The sequence below is a fragment of the Lithobates pipiens genome, unplaced genomic scaffold (genome assembly GCF_037356315.1).
Source record: "Lithobates pipiens isolate NorthernLeopardFrog02 unplaced genomic scaffold, aLitPip1_a1.2 Scaffold_22, whole genome shotgun sequence".
Classification (NCBI taxonomy): Eukaryota; Metazoa; Chordata; class Amphibia; order Anura; family Ranidae; genus Lithobates; species Lithobates pipiens.
The window spans coordinates 112,182,558-112,200,535 of record NW_027507784.1 but is presented as its reverse complement, the minus strand read 5'-3'; the positions used below and the strand labels follow the sequence as shown (position 1 = coordinate 112,200,535).

At 42.6% G+C, this 17,978-nt stretch overlaps 1 protein-coding gene across 2 annotated transcripts in view; it reads left to right on the top strand.

The window, feature by feature from the left end:
• The window catches only part of CCDC141 (coiled-coil domain containing 141), a 232,130-nt gene that overhangs the window by 111,902 nt on the left and 102,250 nt on the right, over window positions 1-17,978 (top strand). For both annotated transcript variants that reach the window (XM_077448107.1, XM_077448106.1), the window contains exon 7: window positions 15,616-15,810. In XM_077448107.1, coding sequence (XP_077304233.1) covers window positions 15,616-15,810 — 195 coding nt within the window. The remainder of the gene's footprint in view (window positions 1-15,615; window positions 15,811-17,978) is intronic.

Below are 17,978 nucleotides of genomic sequence, written 5' to 3'. Positions count from 1 at the left end.
AGCGTGCCCGCAAGGCAACCCCCCGGGAGAGAGCTTCTCCTAGGGGGTTATCTGGTGTGGGGAGGAAATGCGAGAGCCGCTGGGGGACCCCAGAAGACGAGGTTCGGGGTCACTGACACAGTGGAGGTAAGTATCCTATGTTTGTTATTTAACAAAAAAAAAAAAAAACTAACCCTTACAATCACTTTACGGTAAAGTGATTGTAAGGTCTTGTTTTTTTTCAATAAAAATAACAAATGTGATATACCGACCTGCTCTGCTCTGTGCAGTGGTTTTGCTCAGAGCAGCCTTGATCCTTCCCCTCTTGGCCCCTCCCTCCTGTTGAGTGCCCCACACAGCAAGCAGCTTGCTTTGGGGATGCCGAGTCCAGTCACAGCTCCCTTTGTCCATTCAGACACGAAACTGTGGCCCAGTCCAACCCTCTCTCTCCTGATTGACTGACTGACTTTGATTGACAGCAGTGGGAGCCAATGGTGCCGCTGTTGTATCTCAGCCAATCAGGCGGGAGAGTCTCAGATGGCTGAGATACTTGTGGGCATTGCTGGACAGAGATAGGGCCCATGTATTAGGGAGGCCAAGGGGGGCTACTGCACACAAGAACCTTTTTATTTTAATGTAAATAGCCGTAAAACTTGGCAGCAGTACTAATCCTTCTCTACTCTATCCAATACTTAAAAACAAAAATAGTTTTGCCTATACATACACTTTAGGGTTGAAAACTTTCATTAGTTTGATTGACTATTAGTGTTTTTGATAGTTAAAACTAATTTTAACTCAAATTTTAACTTAGAGGAAAATATTAACCCATAGAACAGCAGAGTCTGTATAGCGGCATATAATATATAGTCACATTACTAAAAAAGTTATTATAATATGTGATGGATCCCCACTAAAAAAAACATGTAACAAACGAAATGTATATTTCATGCTATGCCATCCATGCATGTGGCGAAACCAAGTAAATGTCGGTAGTGGATTTTCTTTACTGCCTTAATATAGTATTGGACTTAAATATTTATATCCAGTTTTAAAAGTAACACATTTGGATTAACATAATATTACCTTATCATTTTAAGCTTCGGTATTCCCACATGACACATTTAGCAGTAAAAAAAAATCTAAATATGACATCAATGAAACTGAGAATGTAGTAGCATTGCAAGGGAAGATTGCTAAGGGCAAAATATATTTGATTGATGCCTGCTTGTTTTTTTCTCACCCAGGCCAAAATGATGTGCCTGTACTGCCATCTACTGGCTACATTACACAGAAACAGGCTAAAAGTTTGCTTTTCCTCAAATGTACCGTACATTGCAGGTGTCCCAGCTTTCTGAGATGCGAGAGGAGATCACTAGCTCAAAGTATGTGGGCAAAGGACACATTCTGCCCAAAATTTCAAATACTGTAAAACCTTGGATTACAAGCATAATTTGTTCCAGAAACATGCTTGTAATCCAAAGCACTCTTATATCAAAGCAAATTTCCCTATAAGAAATAATGAAAACTCAGATTATTCATTCCACAACCATTTATTCATAGGTCCTTCAGTTTATAGTCCTTATAAAAAGATTATAGCGACCATGCGACCAGGTTGTGTAACCATAAAATGTCCATCCACAAATGGAAGTCTCCATATGGAGATTAGAAGCAAAATCCATCAGGAGCTAGAGAGTATAAAAGAGAAGAGAGGCGCCTCTAAGTGTAGCAATGTGTTGAACCTTCATTAAATGTAACCATATTGCTACACTTAGAGGTGACTCTCTTCTCTTTTATACTCAATTGTGACATGACGCTATTGTATATCAAGACATTGCTTGTATATCAAGTCAAAATGTATTGAAAATTTTTGCTTGTCTTGCAAAATGCTCTCAAACCAAGTTAATCTCAAACCAAGGTTTTACTGTACAATAATTTGTTGGTCAGATGAAAGGTTTAAGGCCTATTCACACTTGACTGTTTTGATTTGGCAAAACGATTGCATTTTACACTGGAATACTTCATCAAATGATATAAGTTGAAATTCTTACTATAATGTTCAATACTAAAGTGCAATAAACCTTTGCCACTGCAAGGAAGGGGTACTAAATTTACAGGAGTTAGGTTTTAACCGATAGCCGACCAGCCTTCACTGTTTTCCTGCGGCAGCATGGCTTGGCTGCGCAAATTGCCATTATGCTACGTCGGTAGCATAAACGGCCACTAGGGGCGCTTGCTCCATGTTTCCCTCCTCACATTTTGGATAGGATCGCTGCTTTACACATGGGCTACCTTTACTTGCACAGACAACTGATCTGTAGTAAACTCTCCTCACCGTCACTGTTGCATATAGGAGGGACATGCAAAGCCAATGTCCTTTCCAGCCGCCCAACGTGTCTCCACTACCCAATTTCCAATAACAGAATGGGGCCGTGCACTTAGGATGGACTCCATGTGTGCATTTCCTTAACTCTTCCTCTTCCATAACTGTGTTTACAGCTCCTCCACCGCTGCTCCCCATTGAAATCAATGGGGCAGCGATGTAATACCGCTGGCAAAACGCTGCTATTGCACCGTATTGCCAGCGGTTTTAACCCTTTCTCGGCCGCTAGCGGGGGTAAAAGCGCCCCACTAGCGGCCAAAATGCGCCACAAATACGACGGTAAAACGCTGCTAAAAATTGGGGTCTAAGTAATGTCAGACTAGGCAAAGACAAAACCTTCACTTAAATTTCTTGGCATGACAAAGAAATACAAAGGCAACAGTCTCCCAAAATAAATCCTTAACTCAGGTTTGTGGCTGCTCCATCGTACCTGCACAGGATAGAGTCCATGACTGGTTGAGTCCATGATGGTAATGTCCAGGATTGGTATTTTCAGGGGAGGCTGCAGGCCCCAGCAATCCCCCTTTGCTGTAAAAGGCTCATGAAGTCAGATGTTCACTAGAAAGCATTCTGGATTGGCATATTTAGGCAGGCTAGCAGAACAGACTATGGCAACTGTACCGTGGAGAAAAGCAATGAACAACCAACCGCAGTGACCATGCTCTCTTGAGGCCAGAGCCCTGTCTCTTTTATAATACACAGAACCAGTGGGTTGGACTCGAAAAATCCTGCCAAGAAAGAACCAGGGGAAGCAATTAACACTATTCCTCTCATCTGGGGCAGCATGAAACTCTACCTGCTTACACAGAGGAAGTGACATATTATTATTCATAAGTTATACAAGGAATAAGGATTTAAGCGGATTTAATTTTTTTTTTTTTTTAAAGTTTAGCAGCGTTAAAGAACTCCATAAAGTAATTACGGTTCCGTTAAGGTCCATCACACAAAATTAATATATCAATCATTTAAGAAATTGGTTCAAAGCATTGCCACCTTCCCTGTCATGATGTTTCAAACTTCTGCTCCATTACACTTTTGCGGAAAAAAAAGAGCAAACAACCCCTTTTGAAATGGTCATGGAAGAGGACTAGGCGCAGAGATCTCACCACTGAAGTGCTGAAATGAATAAGAATCTGATAAGTGATTCCACCCTTACACGATCTACTCAGAATAGAAATATTGGTGCTTTCTATGGACTTCTCAAATGAATGCGGTTGTAGTATTTCTCTGCTTTTATACTCATCTTAGCCTTAAAGTGGATGTAAACCAGATTTATGAAATTTGAGCACATATATCTGTAGTGTTTTGTTATGTCTCTTCAAAGCATTATGTCCCGTAGCTTTGTCCTGCTCCGCTCTGCTGTTATCAGCCTGATAACTTTTGACAATCTCTCCAAGATGGGAGCCTGAACAGACTGCTAAACTATTCACAGGCATCCTCAGCATGTGTGGAGAGGGGATGTGTGCCTTTCATCCAATCAGCTCTTACAGTGTATAGCAATAATCCACTCCTACAGATGAATAAAGAAGTGAAAAATCTAACAGGACATGCACTTTCTAAACAGGATATAAAGCTGAATACAGCAGATATACATGTTTGTACTCAGAGTCACTCTGTGGATAGTGAGGAAAGGAACAAAGAGCAACAAGGAAACAAAGACCTGAAGTGTGCCAGGGTCACGTGGTCAGTATGCCTAAAAGGGGGCATACCCAAGTATGAAATGTAATGAATGAAATTAAAAGAAAAAGGGAATGGGTGGGTGGGACACGAGACCCGACGTCCGCGAGGAGGAGGCAGAGGAGGGCAGGCTTTATGCAGCCTGACTCCTCCTACAAATACAGGCTTGACCTGCGGTCAGCCTTACACTTGTACTCAGAGTCACTCTGTGGATAGTGAGAAAAGGAACAAAGAGCAACAAGGAAACAAAGACCTGAAGTGTGCCAGGGTCACGTGGTCAGTATGCCTAAAAGGGGGAAAAAAATAACACAGTAGGAAGAAAGCTCAACAACCAGATGACACAGCGAATAATGTCTAACCTGGAGTGGCGGCAAATGAATTATGTATTTGCCGCAGAGAAGGAAACGCTAGGAAAGGCAGTAGCCACTCCCCTGGCTTCAGGAACCACAAAGCCAGGTATAGCACCCCCTTGAGCCCCAACCCGGTGACCAACGCAAAAGAAAACCTGAGAGTACGTGAACGTCATAAAATAAAACCCACAATGGAAAGTCAGCTGAGCACAGCAGGGAGTCCACACTGCTGGAACCCTGGATGGCTTCAAACGAAAAGTGCAGAAAATAAACAACCTGACAGATCATTCAGCATGAAATGCTGAGACTTAACTCGATACGCCCAGAAAGTGCTGAGGGCTGATACAAGCTGGAGGAGGCAAAAAAGGAAACTAAAACAAAACAAAACAGAAAAGCAAAAAGGAACTAGTTGTATCACCATCAGGACTGGAAACCTAACCTGGAAACATGCCAAGCAGTGTCATGGGCCTTCCTGGAATTTAAAACAAAACCCAATGATCAAGGCTGCAGTGCCAACCAAATGGAAAACCAATCTACCACAACTGGAACTGAAAAGAAAGTGCGTCATTGGAACCTGCTGATACTGGCCCGGGCCCCGTGATCCACGAAAGCCCCTGAGCCAGTAGAAGCTGCGGATCAGCGAAAGACTGACTAACGAAACGTTCTATACTCCAGGGCAACTTCCGGCTGGACGCAGCTAGGAAATTTAAAAATAGTGAGGAATGACACTCAACTGATCAGGAACACAAACTAGCGAGAGAATCGTGATCAGACAAAGAATACCTGCGACAAGAACGGTACCTGCGATAAGGAAACGTGACTGAACGAAAACATGAGTAGCGTGATCTGATCACCGTGAGCGGCATAAGAACCGAGGCTGCTAGAAAACACGACCTGCCTAGGAAATGCAGGTTGCACGAGAAACGCAAATTTATGAAAACACAAGAGAAAACCCTGGGGGGTACACAAGAGAAAACCCTGGGGGGTACACAAGAGAAAACCCTGAGGGGTACATAGGAGAAAAGAAAAGCCTAAGACACGAAACGTGCGGCATATAGGAATATCTAAGAAACACGAGAAAAGGCAAGAAAACACGAGAAACAAAAGAAACATGGGAAACGCGAGAAGATGCATGAGACACGTAAATAGCATCAGACACGTACAATACATCCGACACTTAACAAGCATGAGGAACGTAACATGCCTGAGAATCATGAAATTACACAAGGCCAATGACATGAAAGGCATAAGACATGAAACGTGCGGCACATGGGAAATACGGAAGGAAACACAGGACAACACGTAAGGAAACCCGTGAATACGTCAGAACCATGGAAATACGTCAGAAAATGCTAGAAAAACATGGGGAAACGTCAGAAACAAGGGAAACGCAAGAAGTTGCGTGAAACACGTAAATAACAACAGCCACGAACATTACATCTGATACGTAAATTGCATGAGAAACGTAAAAAAGCCTGATAACCATAAATTCATGAGAACCATAAAAGCATAAGAACTGTAAGTCGTTTAAAAACTGTCAACTGCCAGCAAAACGCATGAGAACGCAATTTGTATGAGAAACCGTAAAATTGCATGGAAAACCATCAAATGTATGAGAAACACCAACTTCATAAGCAAATCACATGAGAGACCTAAATCGCATGAAAAAACAAAATTGCGTAAGAACCGTAACTTCATGAAAAAACACCAACTGCATCGAAAACCGTGAATTGCATAAACTGTGAATTGCATGAGAAATGGCAATTGCATGTGAAACCGTAAAACGAGTGAGAACCGTGCGTGAAAAGAAAGCATGAGAACGTCAAATCGAATGAGAACATAATTGCATGAGAACGTAAAACGAATCGAGAACATAATTGCATGAGAACGTAAAACGAAACGAGAACATAATTGCATGAGAACGTAAAATGAAACGAGAACATAATTGCATGAGAACGTAAAATGAAACGAGAAACATAAAATGCATGAGAACGTAAAACGAAACGAGAACATGATTGCATGAGAACGTAAAGGAAACGAGAACATGATTGCATGAGAACGTAAACGAAACGAGAACATGAGTGCATGAGAACGTAAAACGAAACGAGCATATGAGAACGTAAAACGAAACGAGGACATAACTGCATGAGAACGTAAAATGAAACGAGGACATAACTGCATGAGAACGTAAAACGAAACGAGGACATAACTGCATGAGAACGTAAAATGAAACGAGGACATAACTGCATGAGAACGCAAAATGCATGAAACGCAAAACGCATGAAACACGCAAAACGCATGAAAACGTAATTGCTCTGAGAACGTAATCGTGTAAGAATGTGAATGGCCTGAGACCGAAACCGCCTGAGACCGAAACCGCCTGAGACCGAAATCGCCTGAGACCGAAATCGCCTGAGACCACCATAAAATGCACAAGAACGTAAAATTGCATGAGAAAACCGTAAATAGCACGAGAACATGAATGGCACGAAAATATTGATAGCACAAAAAACGCAAATTGCCCAAGAACGCAAATTGCCCAAGAACGCAACCAGCACATAGTACGTGGAGCTCAGGCGGGGGGCACGCCACGTGGAGCTCAGGGGGGGCACACCACGTGGAGCTCAGGCGGGGGGGCACGCCACGTGGAGCTCAGGCGGGGGGGCACACCACGTGGAGCTCAGGCAGGGGGTTGCACGCCACGTGGAGCTCAGGTGGGGGGGTTGCACGCCACGTGGAGCTCAGGCGGGGGGTTGCACGCCACGTAGAGCTCAGGCGGGGGGTTGCACGCCACGTGGAGCTCAGGCGGGGGGTTGCACGCCACGTGGAGCTCAGGCGGGGGGTTGCACGCCACGTGGAGCTCAGGCGGGGGGTTGCACACCACGTGGAGCTCAGGCGGGATAAGTTAAAAGCAGTATTTAGTTTGACTTCAAAATGTTTAGACATCAGCATGCAGCCATGTTTTGTAAGTTTGGGGAAATAGGTCCACTTAAAAGATAATTGAGAGTAATGTTAAAAGAGCCTTTGTGAAGAAGTTAAAGTATAATAATCTCTGTTATATTCCTGTCCAGGCATGGCAGAGAGTGATACAAACAGTTTTTAAAGGTCAAAATTGAAACAGTAGATACCTTGAACAGTATGTGTATATGTTAAAACAGCTTCCGTGTATGTAAAAAAGTCAACTGCTTTGTTGACATGTCCCTGTGACAATCAACCTCTGCCTGTTGGTTATAAGATTCTTGTCTTGCAAACTGAAAAATCCCAGTGTAGGGTGAAGCGGTGAATATTACACGTGGATAGCAGCTTGTTGGGATTGTTCTACTTAAAGCATTAATCCATGAGTTAAGTAAATAGCCCTGCACTAAAGGACTGTAACTTCTGTGGAAGCAGTTCTTGGACTTGAGGTGAGGTAATGTATAATTTTTGCAACGGAACTGTTCCCTCTCCAGCCTGGTCTACGTTCATGTCATGCCTGGTCTAGCAGAGTACACAATTATGAATAAATGTAATCTGGTGAATGTGTATCATACAAGGTGTATTGAAACATATGGCAAATTAAAGGAGAACCCGAACAAGGAGAAAGAGGCAGGACTGTGTAGAAAAAACAGAAGAAAAGTGTCCGCATTATAGAGGGTCATATTGGAGGGTGAGATATACCAGAGCTGAGTGTCACCAAAAAGATTGACAGAAGGTCAGCAGCTTTTCCAACTTCTGGAGGGTCATGTTGGAGGGTATGATACCCCCGTCGTGAGAGTAAATGTGCCCGCAGCTAACACCCCCCTCCCCCACGGCAGGGGCAGCCGGAGGGAGGCGGGTGGGAGAAGGGCTCCCTTGTGGTGACCGGAGCCTACAGTGAACCCCCCCCCCCCCCGCAGCACCACACGAGGGATGCCTGTGGCTGGCACCCCTTCCCTCCGGTAGTGACAGCGGGAGAAGGAGGCGGGTGGGTGACAAGGGGGAGCCTGAGACAGAAAACCTCCCTCCCCTCCCCTCCAGCAGAGGCAGCCGGAAAAGGAGGTGGGGGGAGGAAGGTTCCCCTGTGCAGACAGAAGCTGCCGGCGGATGAACTCTGCCCACAAACGGAGTCGGCGGCAAAAACACCCCCGTCCACGAGCGGCAGAGCCGAAGAATGTCGCCCTCCTCTGACGTCAGCCACACGAGACCCAACGTCCACGAGGAGGAGGCAGAGGAGGGCAGGCTTTATGCAGCCTGACTCCTCCTACAAATACAGGCTTGACCTGCGGTCAGCCTTACACAAAACTTATGTAGGGAGATTTGTTTCATCTCTGTGTATCATTTGAGGCTGTTCACTTCACTGGGTATATGTGAGGGTTTACATCCACTTTGATAAAATGGTTACCAATGTCTACTACTGACATATTCAATGGAAGAAAACATTTAAATTAGAATTAAATATTTTATTTTGTAAAAGAACATGCAGGAACTACATTACTTAAATGACTGCTAAGTATTTCAACATCCTGCAAAGGTACAAACAAGAGATCTATGTGTGTGAGTGTGCAGCTATTTTCACAGCTTCTGGAGAGAGCAGACATTTCCAAATGCCTCGTCAGATAAATGAGCTTATTTCCAGAGGTAAATGCACATTATGAAGCTCAATTTTGAGAGAATACCACTGAGATAAGAGAAGATAATGGTGTAGCCTGAGGAGATGCCAGGTGTACTGCAAGCACACTGTCTATTACAAGGTGGTTAATAGGCTCAAAGCGTCACAATGATAAGTTCACTGCAGGCTGACTTTGCTTTTCTAAACTGAATTAGCCACATCATATACTGTTATCTAAAACAGACAAGGACTACATCCAATATATATTTCCATAAACCAAGGCGCTATAGCACATCTGTAGCAAACCAGCTTTGATCTTGTAACAGCACTGCAGGCAAAGCGCGACACTAGTATCACACTATGGGGTTGATTTACTAAGAAAATAAAAATAAAAGGATAGGGCGCGCTATGGGATTTGTTAAACAGAGAGTATATATAATATAATATAATGTAATGTAGGTAAGAGCAGCCTCTATTTTGTTTCCGTCCTAATGGATGGAACAGTAAGAAAGGTGAGGTAGAGAAAATAGATATGGCGCTATACCTTTTTGAACTCACTAAATATAAATGTCATAGAAATGTACAGATTTTTCAGCTTGCTGGCTAATGATTTTAAACTCTAAAAAATCCTGAATGAACCAAGATATACTAAAATGATAGACCCAATAAATAATATAGTGCTAAGTATCAGTCAATATTAAATTGTAAATACAAAAATGAATATAAATTTTCCAGCGTGCTGGTTAATAAATTAATATAAAAAATTAATATAAAAATAAGGGTGAGAATAGGAATAGGAATAAAAAATATATATATAGATGTGAATTACACAATAAATGAATTAGATGCCTAAAATAAATGGATGAATAATTGATGCTATGTTTACTAAACTCAATCTATAATCAACAGTGAAATTCTAAAAAATACTAAAAAATACTCAATGTGCCTGTGACTGTGGTGATGGCGTAACCAAGAGCTTTGGTATACAAATTCAATCAAATGACCATAAAGCAAAAACCAAAAAATTCAAATTTGTACAATTGTGAACACAAGTGAAAAATGAAATATGAAAAGTGCAACAAATATATACACACTGTGTTAGGTTTCAAAAAATTCCCAATTATAGATATGAAAATTGGGAAAAAATACAAGAAAAAATAGAGATTTAGTCCATAATATAAAAAATATAAAAAATATATAAGAAATAGAGATTTAGTCCATAATATAAAAAATAAAAAATAAATAATGTGAAAAAATCTTGCAGCGACAAATCAGATGTGAAAGTCTAATAGGGTAAAAATTGAAAAATAAAAAATAAAAATGAAAATTAGATAGTGAAAAAAGATTTTCTATGTATAGAAGAGGAATGGAGGGAGTAACTTCGCTTATCCGTTCGTGTTTATGAATTTTGCTCTCACCAGAAATACGACCCCGTCCGGGGTGGATCAGCCTCCACAGTATAAGCCACTGTGTCGCTTCTTGGGCTGTCTTTGCTGGAATGCTGGGGAGATCCCTCGTTCCTCCATGGGGATGTTGTACCTCGTATTACATATGGTAAAAAAGAGGACTTTCCATGGTATAGTATGTTTGCAACTCAGTTTATTTGTAACAACTTAAAAGTACTCACATTTAGTACGATAAAACACGTATTGTAAAAAGCGTTCGGAACTTCCGCTCGGCCCCAGATGACGTCTGAATGACGAAACGCGTAGGGCGTGGCCAGATACGTACACCTTCAGTGCAAACGGCGTGCTAGCCGAGCGGAAGTTCCGAACGCTTTTTACAATACGTGTTTTATCGTACTAAATGTGAGTACTTTTAAGTTGTTACAAATAAACTGAGTTGCTGAGCCGAATTCGCAAAAAGTGCTCTGGTCTTTGGCCAGCAAAATGGTCCAGGGCCTAAGTGGTTAAGGAGAAAAAAACACAATGGTTTACAACCCCTTTAAAGTGGAACTTCAGTCATTTTCAACTTTCCATCTATTAAATCTTCTGCTCTTCTTTTTTTTTTTTTTTTCTACAGTTCCTAAATTTTATTTTTAGCCACGATACAAAGCAGCTGCAAGGTCCATCGATGCATGTTTATAAGGCATTGCTAGCGTAATCTTCTAGCTTTATGTTCAGATTCCAACAGGGTCAGTACATCTCCCCCACGAACGGGGTCTGTTAAATTATGCCTGTTTTCATTCTAAGCCCTTGTAAATGCGGTCAGACATTCCGATGGACAATGTCCGATAGGACCGTGTTGTCGGATAATCCGACAGTGTGTGGGCTCCATCGGACTATTTCTGTCGGAGTATCCGACGGACCAAGTTTTCCAGCTGGGCTATAAAATTTTCCAACAACATGATCCGATCGGACTTTGTCCGATTATGTTTAGAGAATTCCGATCAGACAAAGTGCCACGCATGCTCAGATCAAATTCCTAGACCAAAGCTATTGGCTACTAGCCTGAACGTAGTCCCGTCCTAACGAAATAACATCATCACGTTTAGTACGATCGGATTTTCTGACAACTTTGTCCGACTGTGTGTATGCAACAGTTTCGGACAAAATCCGTCAGACAAAATCCGACGGATTTGGTTGTCAGAATGTCCGACTGTGTGTACAAGGGCTCATACTGCATCACAAGGACTAAAAAAATGGAAGGGAAGCTTTGGTTGGTTCATGGTAATAGGACAAAGAAAGAGCAACAAAACAGTTCCTGATGGTTCATGACTGTAACAAGACTTCATACATAGCAAGAGGAGTTTCTATACTGGAAAGGTTTACTTTTTTTTCTAAAAGTGCCTTGGGGATAATGGTCATATGGTTAGTTAGCCTGATTTTGGAATAAAAAACAAAAATCTTCACAAGAGACGGTACTTACATTCAGTGAGAAGTATCACTTGTCATCTCGAAACATTCATGCTTCTCCCATACCACTGCAGTAGTAATTTTCCAGTGCTGTGGGGTTTAATACAACTGCTGGATAACCATGTCATAGACACTGCCCAACTTTTCTGTCTCTCATCTTTTTTCATGGAAGCTGAACTACAGCTTCCAGCAATGATAAACACTCTGTGAATGGAGGATGGGGTAGGTGAATTGTTCACCTCCTCCAGTCACCATTCATTGGCTGTATTAACCTCTGCAGTACTGGAAGATTACTGCTGTGTGGGCATGGGGGTCCAGAGGATGGAATATTTTAAATAAGACAACAGCCACCAGCACAAGAAACAATTTTAATTCAATGTAAACTACCGTATATACTCGAGTATAAGCCGAGATTTTCAGCCTCTTTTTTGAGGCTGAAAGTGCCCCCCTCGGCTTATACTCGAGTCATCGCTGTCTGCCCGCTCGATCAGCGTGTCGAGCAGACAGACAGCGGCCATTCTATAATTCAAAAGCCGCGCCTCCGGCTCCGCCTTCGCCTGTGATAGGCGGAACACTGAATTTCCCAGCAGCCTGTGTTCCGCCTATCACGGACATCGTATCATCCTCGTACTACGGACGAGGATGATACGATGTACGTGATAGGCGGAACACAGGCTGCTGGGAAATTCAGTGTTCCGCCTATCACAGGCGAAGGCGGCGGCGCAGCTTTTGAATTTTACAATGGCCGCCGAGGCGCCGACGAAGAGGGCACGGGACGGAGGCAAGGCAAGGCACGGCACGGGACGGGACGGGACGGGACGGAGGCAAGGCACGGCGGCGAGGCACGGAGGCAAGGAGGCAAGGCACGGGACGGAGGCTCGGGACAAAGGCTCGGGACACAGGTAGGCTGGACACACACACACACACACACACACACACACACACACACACACACACACACACACACACACACACACACACGGATGGATACACACACACACAGGGATGGATGGATGGATGGAGACACACACACACAGGGATGGATGGATGGATGGATGGAGACACACACACACAGGGATGGATGGATGGATGGACACACACACACACAGGGATGGATGGATGGATGGACACACACACACACAGGGATGGATGGACGGACACACAGGGATGGACGGACACACAGGGATGGACGGACACACACACAGGGATGGACAGGCATGTCTTACCCTCGGCTTATACACGAGTCAATAAGTTTGCCAGTTTTTTTGGGGGTAAATTGGGGGCCTCGGCTTATATTCGGGTCGGCCTATACTCGAGTATATACGGTACATTTGTTGATTAAAAAAATTATATATCTAATTAAACTTATGCTTTAATATGTAAATAGAACACATTTTTAATTTTATTTAAACTAGGCCTCAAAAATAGTTATGGCATACACTATAATGTCAAAAGTATTGGGGCGCCTGCCTTTGCATGCCCATGAACTTTAACGGCATCCCAGTTTTAGTCCGTAGGGTTAAATATTGAGTTGGCCCACCCTTTGCAGCTATAACAGCTTCAACTATTCTGGGAAGGCTGTCCACAAGGTTTAGGAGTGTGGCTCTGGGAATATTTGACCATTCTTCCTGAAGTGAATTTGTGAGGTCAGGCACTAGTGTTGGACAAGAAGGTCTGGCACGCAGTCTCCACCCTAATACATTCCAACGGTGTTCTACTGGCTTGAGGTCAGGTCTCTGTGCAGTCCAGTCAAGTCCAGTCAAATCAAGCTCATCCATGTCTTTATGAACCTTGCTTTGTGCACTGGTCCAAATCATTTGGTGGAGGGGAAGTTATGGTGTGAGGTTGTTTTTCAGGATGTTGGCCTTGGCCTCTTAGTTCCAGTGAAGGGAACTCTTGAGGCGTTTGCATACAAAGACATTTTGGACAATTTCATGCTCCCAGGTTTGTGGGAACAGTTTGGGGATGGCCCCTCCTTGTCTCAATATGAGTAATCACCAGTGCACAAAGCAAGGTCCATAAAGACTTGGATGAGTGAGTTTGGGGTGGAGGAACTTGACTGGCATGCACAAAGTCCTGACCTCAACCTGATAGTATACCTTTGGGATGAATTGGAGCAGAGACTGCAAGCCAGGTATTCTCATCCAACATCCGTGCCTGGCCCTAGAAACACTCCTAAACCTTGTGGACAGTTTTACCAGAAGAGTTGAAGCTGTTATAGCTGCAAAGGGTGGGCCAACTCAATATTAAACTCTATGGACTAAGACTGGCATGCCATTAAAGTTCATGTGCGTGTAGAGTCCCAATACTTTTGACAATATAATGTGTAACAGTACCCTCTTGAGGGCTGCTGGGTGTTGTAGCCTGTCTGTCACCCTACCCAACCAGACACAAAGTTCTCTTTCACCCTCAGACAGAAAACCAGTCCTTGAACTTTGTTTTGTATTTTATTAAATACATTTGGATGGGGATGGGATTTTTATGAGATGCCCAAACTGATTTGCAGAACAATGTACATAGGACCAACTATAAACACCTCCAGTATATACATCTCCAATCTTCAACTCCAGCACATCACTTGCTTGCAGACTATCTCTCCTCAACACCTCTAGCACATAACTTGCTTGCACTTCCCAGACCAGCTAGCACTATATTTTTGGCCTGACACTGGCTCAGCCAGGTCTAAGGTGAATGCCATTTGCAGGCAGGGACAGCAGGCCCCTTTGGTGTAGAAAAAGTATGTGGATAGACCTAGGACGTGACACCCCAGTCCACTCCTCTGGCTCTGCACCCATCTCAGACTGCACTCTCTCAGTCCTCTCAAGTGTGCCTCCCCAGTCCTCTCCTGACTGTGTGTCACTCACCAGCTCTCTTGGCTGTGACCTATTGTTTTTCTCCTAGAGACTTTACCTGACAGTGCTCTCCCGCTGTCCTCTCCTGCTCCCATGCCACCTGTACAGGACACCTCCATGTGTCATGAAAAGGGTCCTGTCTGCACCCAAGCCCCAGGCCCAAGGTCACCCCCCAGACTGGGGAGCTCCCTCAACTGCCTGACAACCTAGCACTCCATCTCCAGCTTCCACCTGATCAACTCCTCCTCCACTGGGCTGACCATGGGTATTTTAGGAGGCTTGCCCCCTGCCAATCTAGGTTGGGGATTGGTCAGGTCTCCCCAGAACACCCCAGAGAGCTCCACCTCCCCTCTCCTCCTTCCTTTCCAGAAAACACTAGAACATTCTGGAAATAAGTGGGAGGTCTTGGTGATGCTTCCTGTCAATCATCCAGCTCTACTCTGAGTTACTTCCAACCCAGATCAAAACACCCCCAGGCTTGGCTGCCAGCCAAGCCTGGAAATTCACCTACTCTCACAAAATCATGCACTATCCTTCTAGCACACTAGTAGGTGTTACAAGTGTATAAGTGTACCAACAATGCTACAGACTGATTGCTTCCTGTGTATTACACATTGAACATCTTTATTGTACTTTGCATTGCTTTACTGAATGAGCCCCAGTAAGGATGATTTATAAAAAAAATAAAAATAAACTACAAGAAGTGTATATGTATTGCCTGTAGCCACCTTTAATTGAAAATGAAATATTTTAGTGCAGGCTAGAAGATGAAAGCAAACAGTGGATTATCAGCAACAAAACACATTTTTCTTTCCTCCAGCAAAAGTACATTCTCATATTATTGCATTAAAGAATGTAAAAATATCGAATACAGCTGTTTTTTGAGTGGAGTTCCACTTTAGCAAAATCAAGTTATTTTTTTTATCTGCATTTGTTTTTATATCCTATTCAATAGGAATGGACTCCGGTTATAGACAATCTAAAAACAGAGGCCAACAGATTAGCTGATGTGAAGGATTGCGCAGACATTGAAAAACTAAACAACTCCAATCAAAAATTAATGGCAGTCTATGCTGAGTTCTGGGAACAGATGGATCGGAGACAAGAAATTTTACTGGAAGCCAATGACTTTTTTAAGTGTGTTAACAAGGTAAGCAAATAGCATGAGAGTAAATTCTACAATTATCACTGCATTCAGTTCCACTAATGGAAATGCTTTTAGTGCATTTTTAGCTAGGTAGTTGAAGCAATACTTGAACTGAGCAATTTAAACCAATAAGGTTCTGGCATAAATAGTCATTCCATTAATGATAAGAGTCTACCTGCAGTTGGGATGGAAATTTGAAACAAAGGGGTTTATTTACTAAAGGCAAATAGGCTGATCACGTTGCAAGGAATTTTTCACTTTGCAGGTGAACTTTCCCTTATCTTAGTAAATGTGGTGTAAATTTATTTTACAAGGAATACCCAGTCACATGCCATGAAAATAAAAAAATAAAAATTTTTTTGCTTGTATGTACTTGACTGATATAAGTCAACAAAGCTTGACCTCATCTACTAAGCTAAGTGAACATTCCCTTTGAAAGTGAAAATTCCCTTGAAAACTGAACAGCCTACTTGGCCATTAGCAAATCAACCCCACAATGTGATAAAAACAGCCAATAGATTTCTAAATAATAGTCAGGTTGGTAGAGAATGGAGCAAACATTATAGTTCCCAAATGTGCATTAAAAAAAAAAAATCCATTCACCTTTTTTTTGGGGATATACAGAGAAAGGGTTCCAAATCTCAACAATAGGGGTATGTGCAACTGCAAAAAACACCTCTTTAATTAAAGGGAATGAAGCATTTTATCTTATAGCCACAATACATGATTTCACTGGAATCTGATCTACCTAGTTCCATTATTCAAACTAAGAAGGTCTCTTAACATGTATCTCTAATAATAAACTCTATTACATAGTAACATAGTTAGTCAGGTTGAAAAAAGACCATTTTTAATCTTAATCAATTAAAAATCAAAACATAAAAATCATACAATCCCATATACACAATCCTATACCCACAGTTGATCCAGAGGAAGGTGAAAAACCCCAGCAAAGCATGATTCAATTTGCTACAGTAGAGGAAACAAATCATTTGTGATCCCTGGAGAGGCAATCGGATATTACCTGGATCAACTTTACCTATAAATGTTAGTATCCAGTCCTTTTTTAAAGCAATCTACTGATTTGGCCAGAATCACCTCTGGAGGGCGTCTATTCCACATTTTCACAGCTCTTACTGTGAAAAGACCTTTCTGTCTTTGGAGATTAAATCTCGTTTATCCTGACATAAAGAGTGCCCCCTTTGTCCTTTGTGATGATTGATCATATCCGCTCCCTCCCCCCCTTAATCTCCTCTTCTCAAGAGAGAATAAATTCAGTTCCTCTAATCTTTCCTCATAGCGGAGTTCCTCCATGCCTCTTATCAGTCTGGTTGCCCTTCTCTGCACTTTCTCCAGTTCCCCAATATCCTTTTTGAGAACTGGTGTCCAAAACTGAACTGCATATTCCAGATGAGGTCTTACTCATGATTTGTACAGGGGCAAAATTATATCTCTCTCTCTGGAGTCCATACCTCTCTTAATACAAAAAAAGACTTTGCTTGCGTTGGAAACCGCAGCTTGGCATAGCATGCTAATATTAAACGTATGATCTATCGGAACACCCAGATCCTTCTCCACTATGGATTCCCCCAGTTGTACGCACCCCCCTAGTATGTATGATGCGTGCATATTTTTAGCCCCCAAGTGCATAAAATTACATTTATCAAGATTAAACCTCTTTTGCCACATAGTTGCCTAATTAAACAGTGCATTGAGGTCGGCTTATAAGTTGGAGACATCCTGTAAGGACATTATTCCACTGCATAGCTTTGTGTCATCAATTCATGCATCATCATGCCATCTATTGCAATGCATGTTACAATTATGTGACACAGGGGTTGATTTACTAAAGGCAAATGCAGGTGCAGTTGCTCCAGAGCGTAGTAAATAAGGTAAAGCTTCACTTTGTAAAGAATACCCAATCACGTGTAAGGAAAAAAAAAAATGCATTTTTGCTTCTACATTATTGGATGATAGAAGTCAGCAGAGCTTCTGCTCATTTACTAAGCTCTGGAGAAACTGCTTTTGCAGACTGCAACTGCACTTTGTACAGTGCATAGTCTATTTGACTTTAGTAAATCAACCCCATAGTGCACATTGCACTATGTCTCAGACTTCTTATCTCCTTCTAGTATGTGGATAAACCATTATTGGTGTCCTCTTGAAGTAAG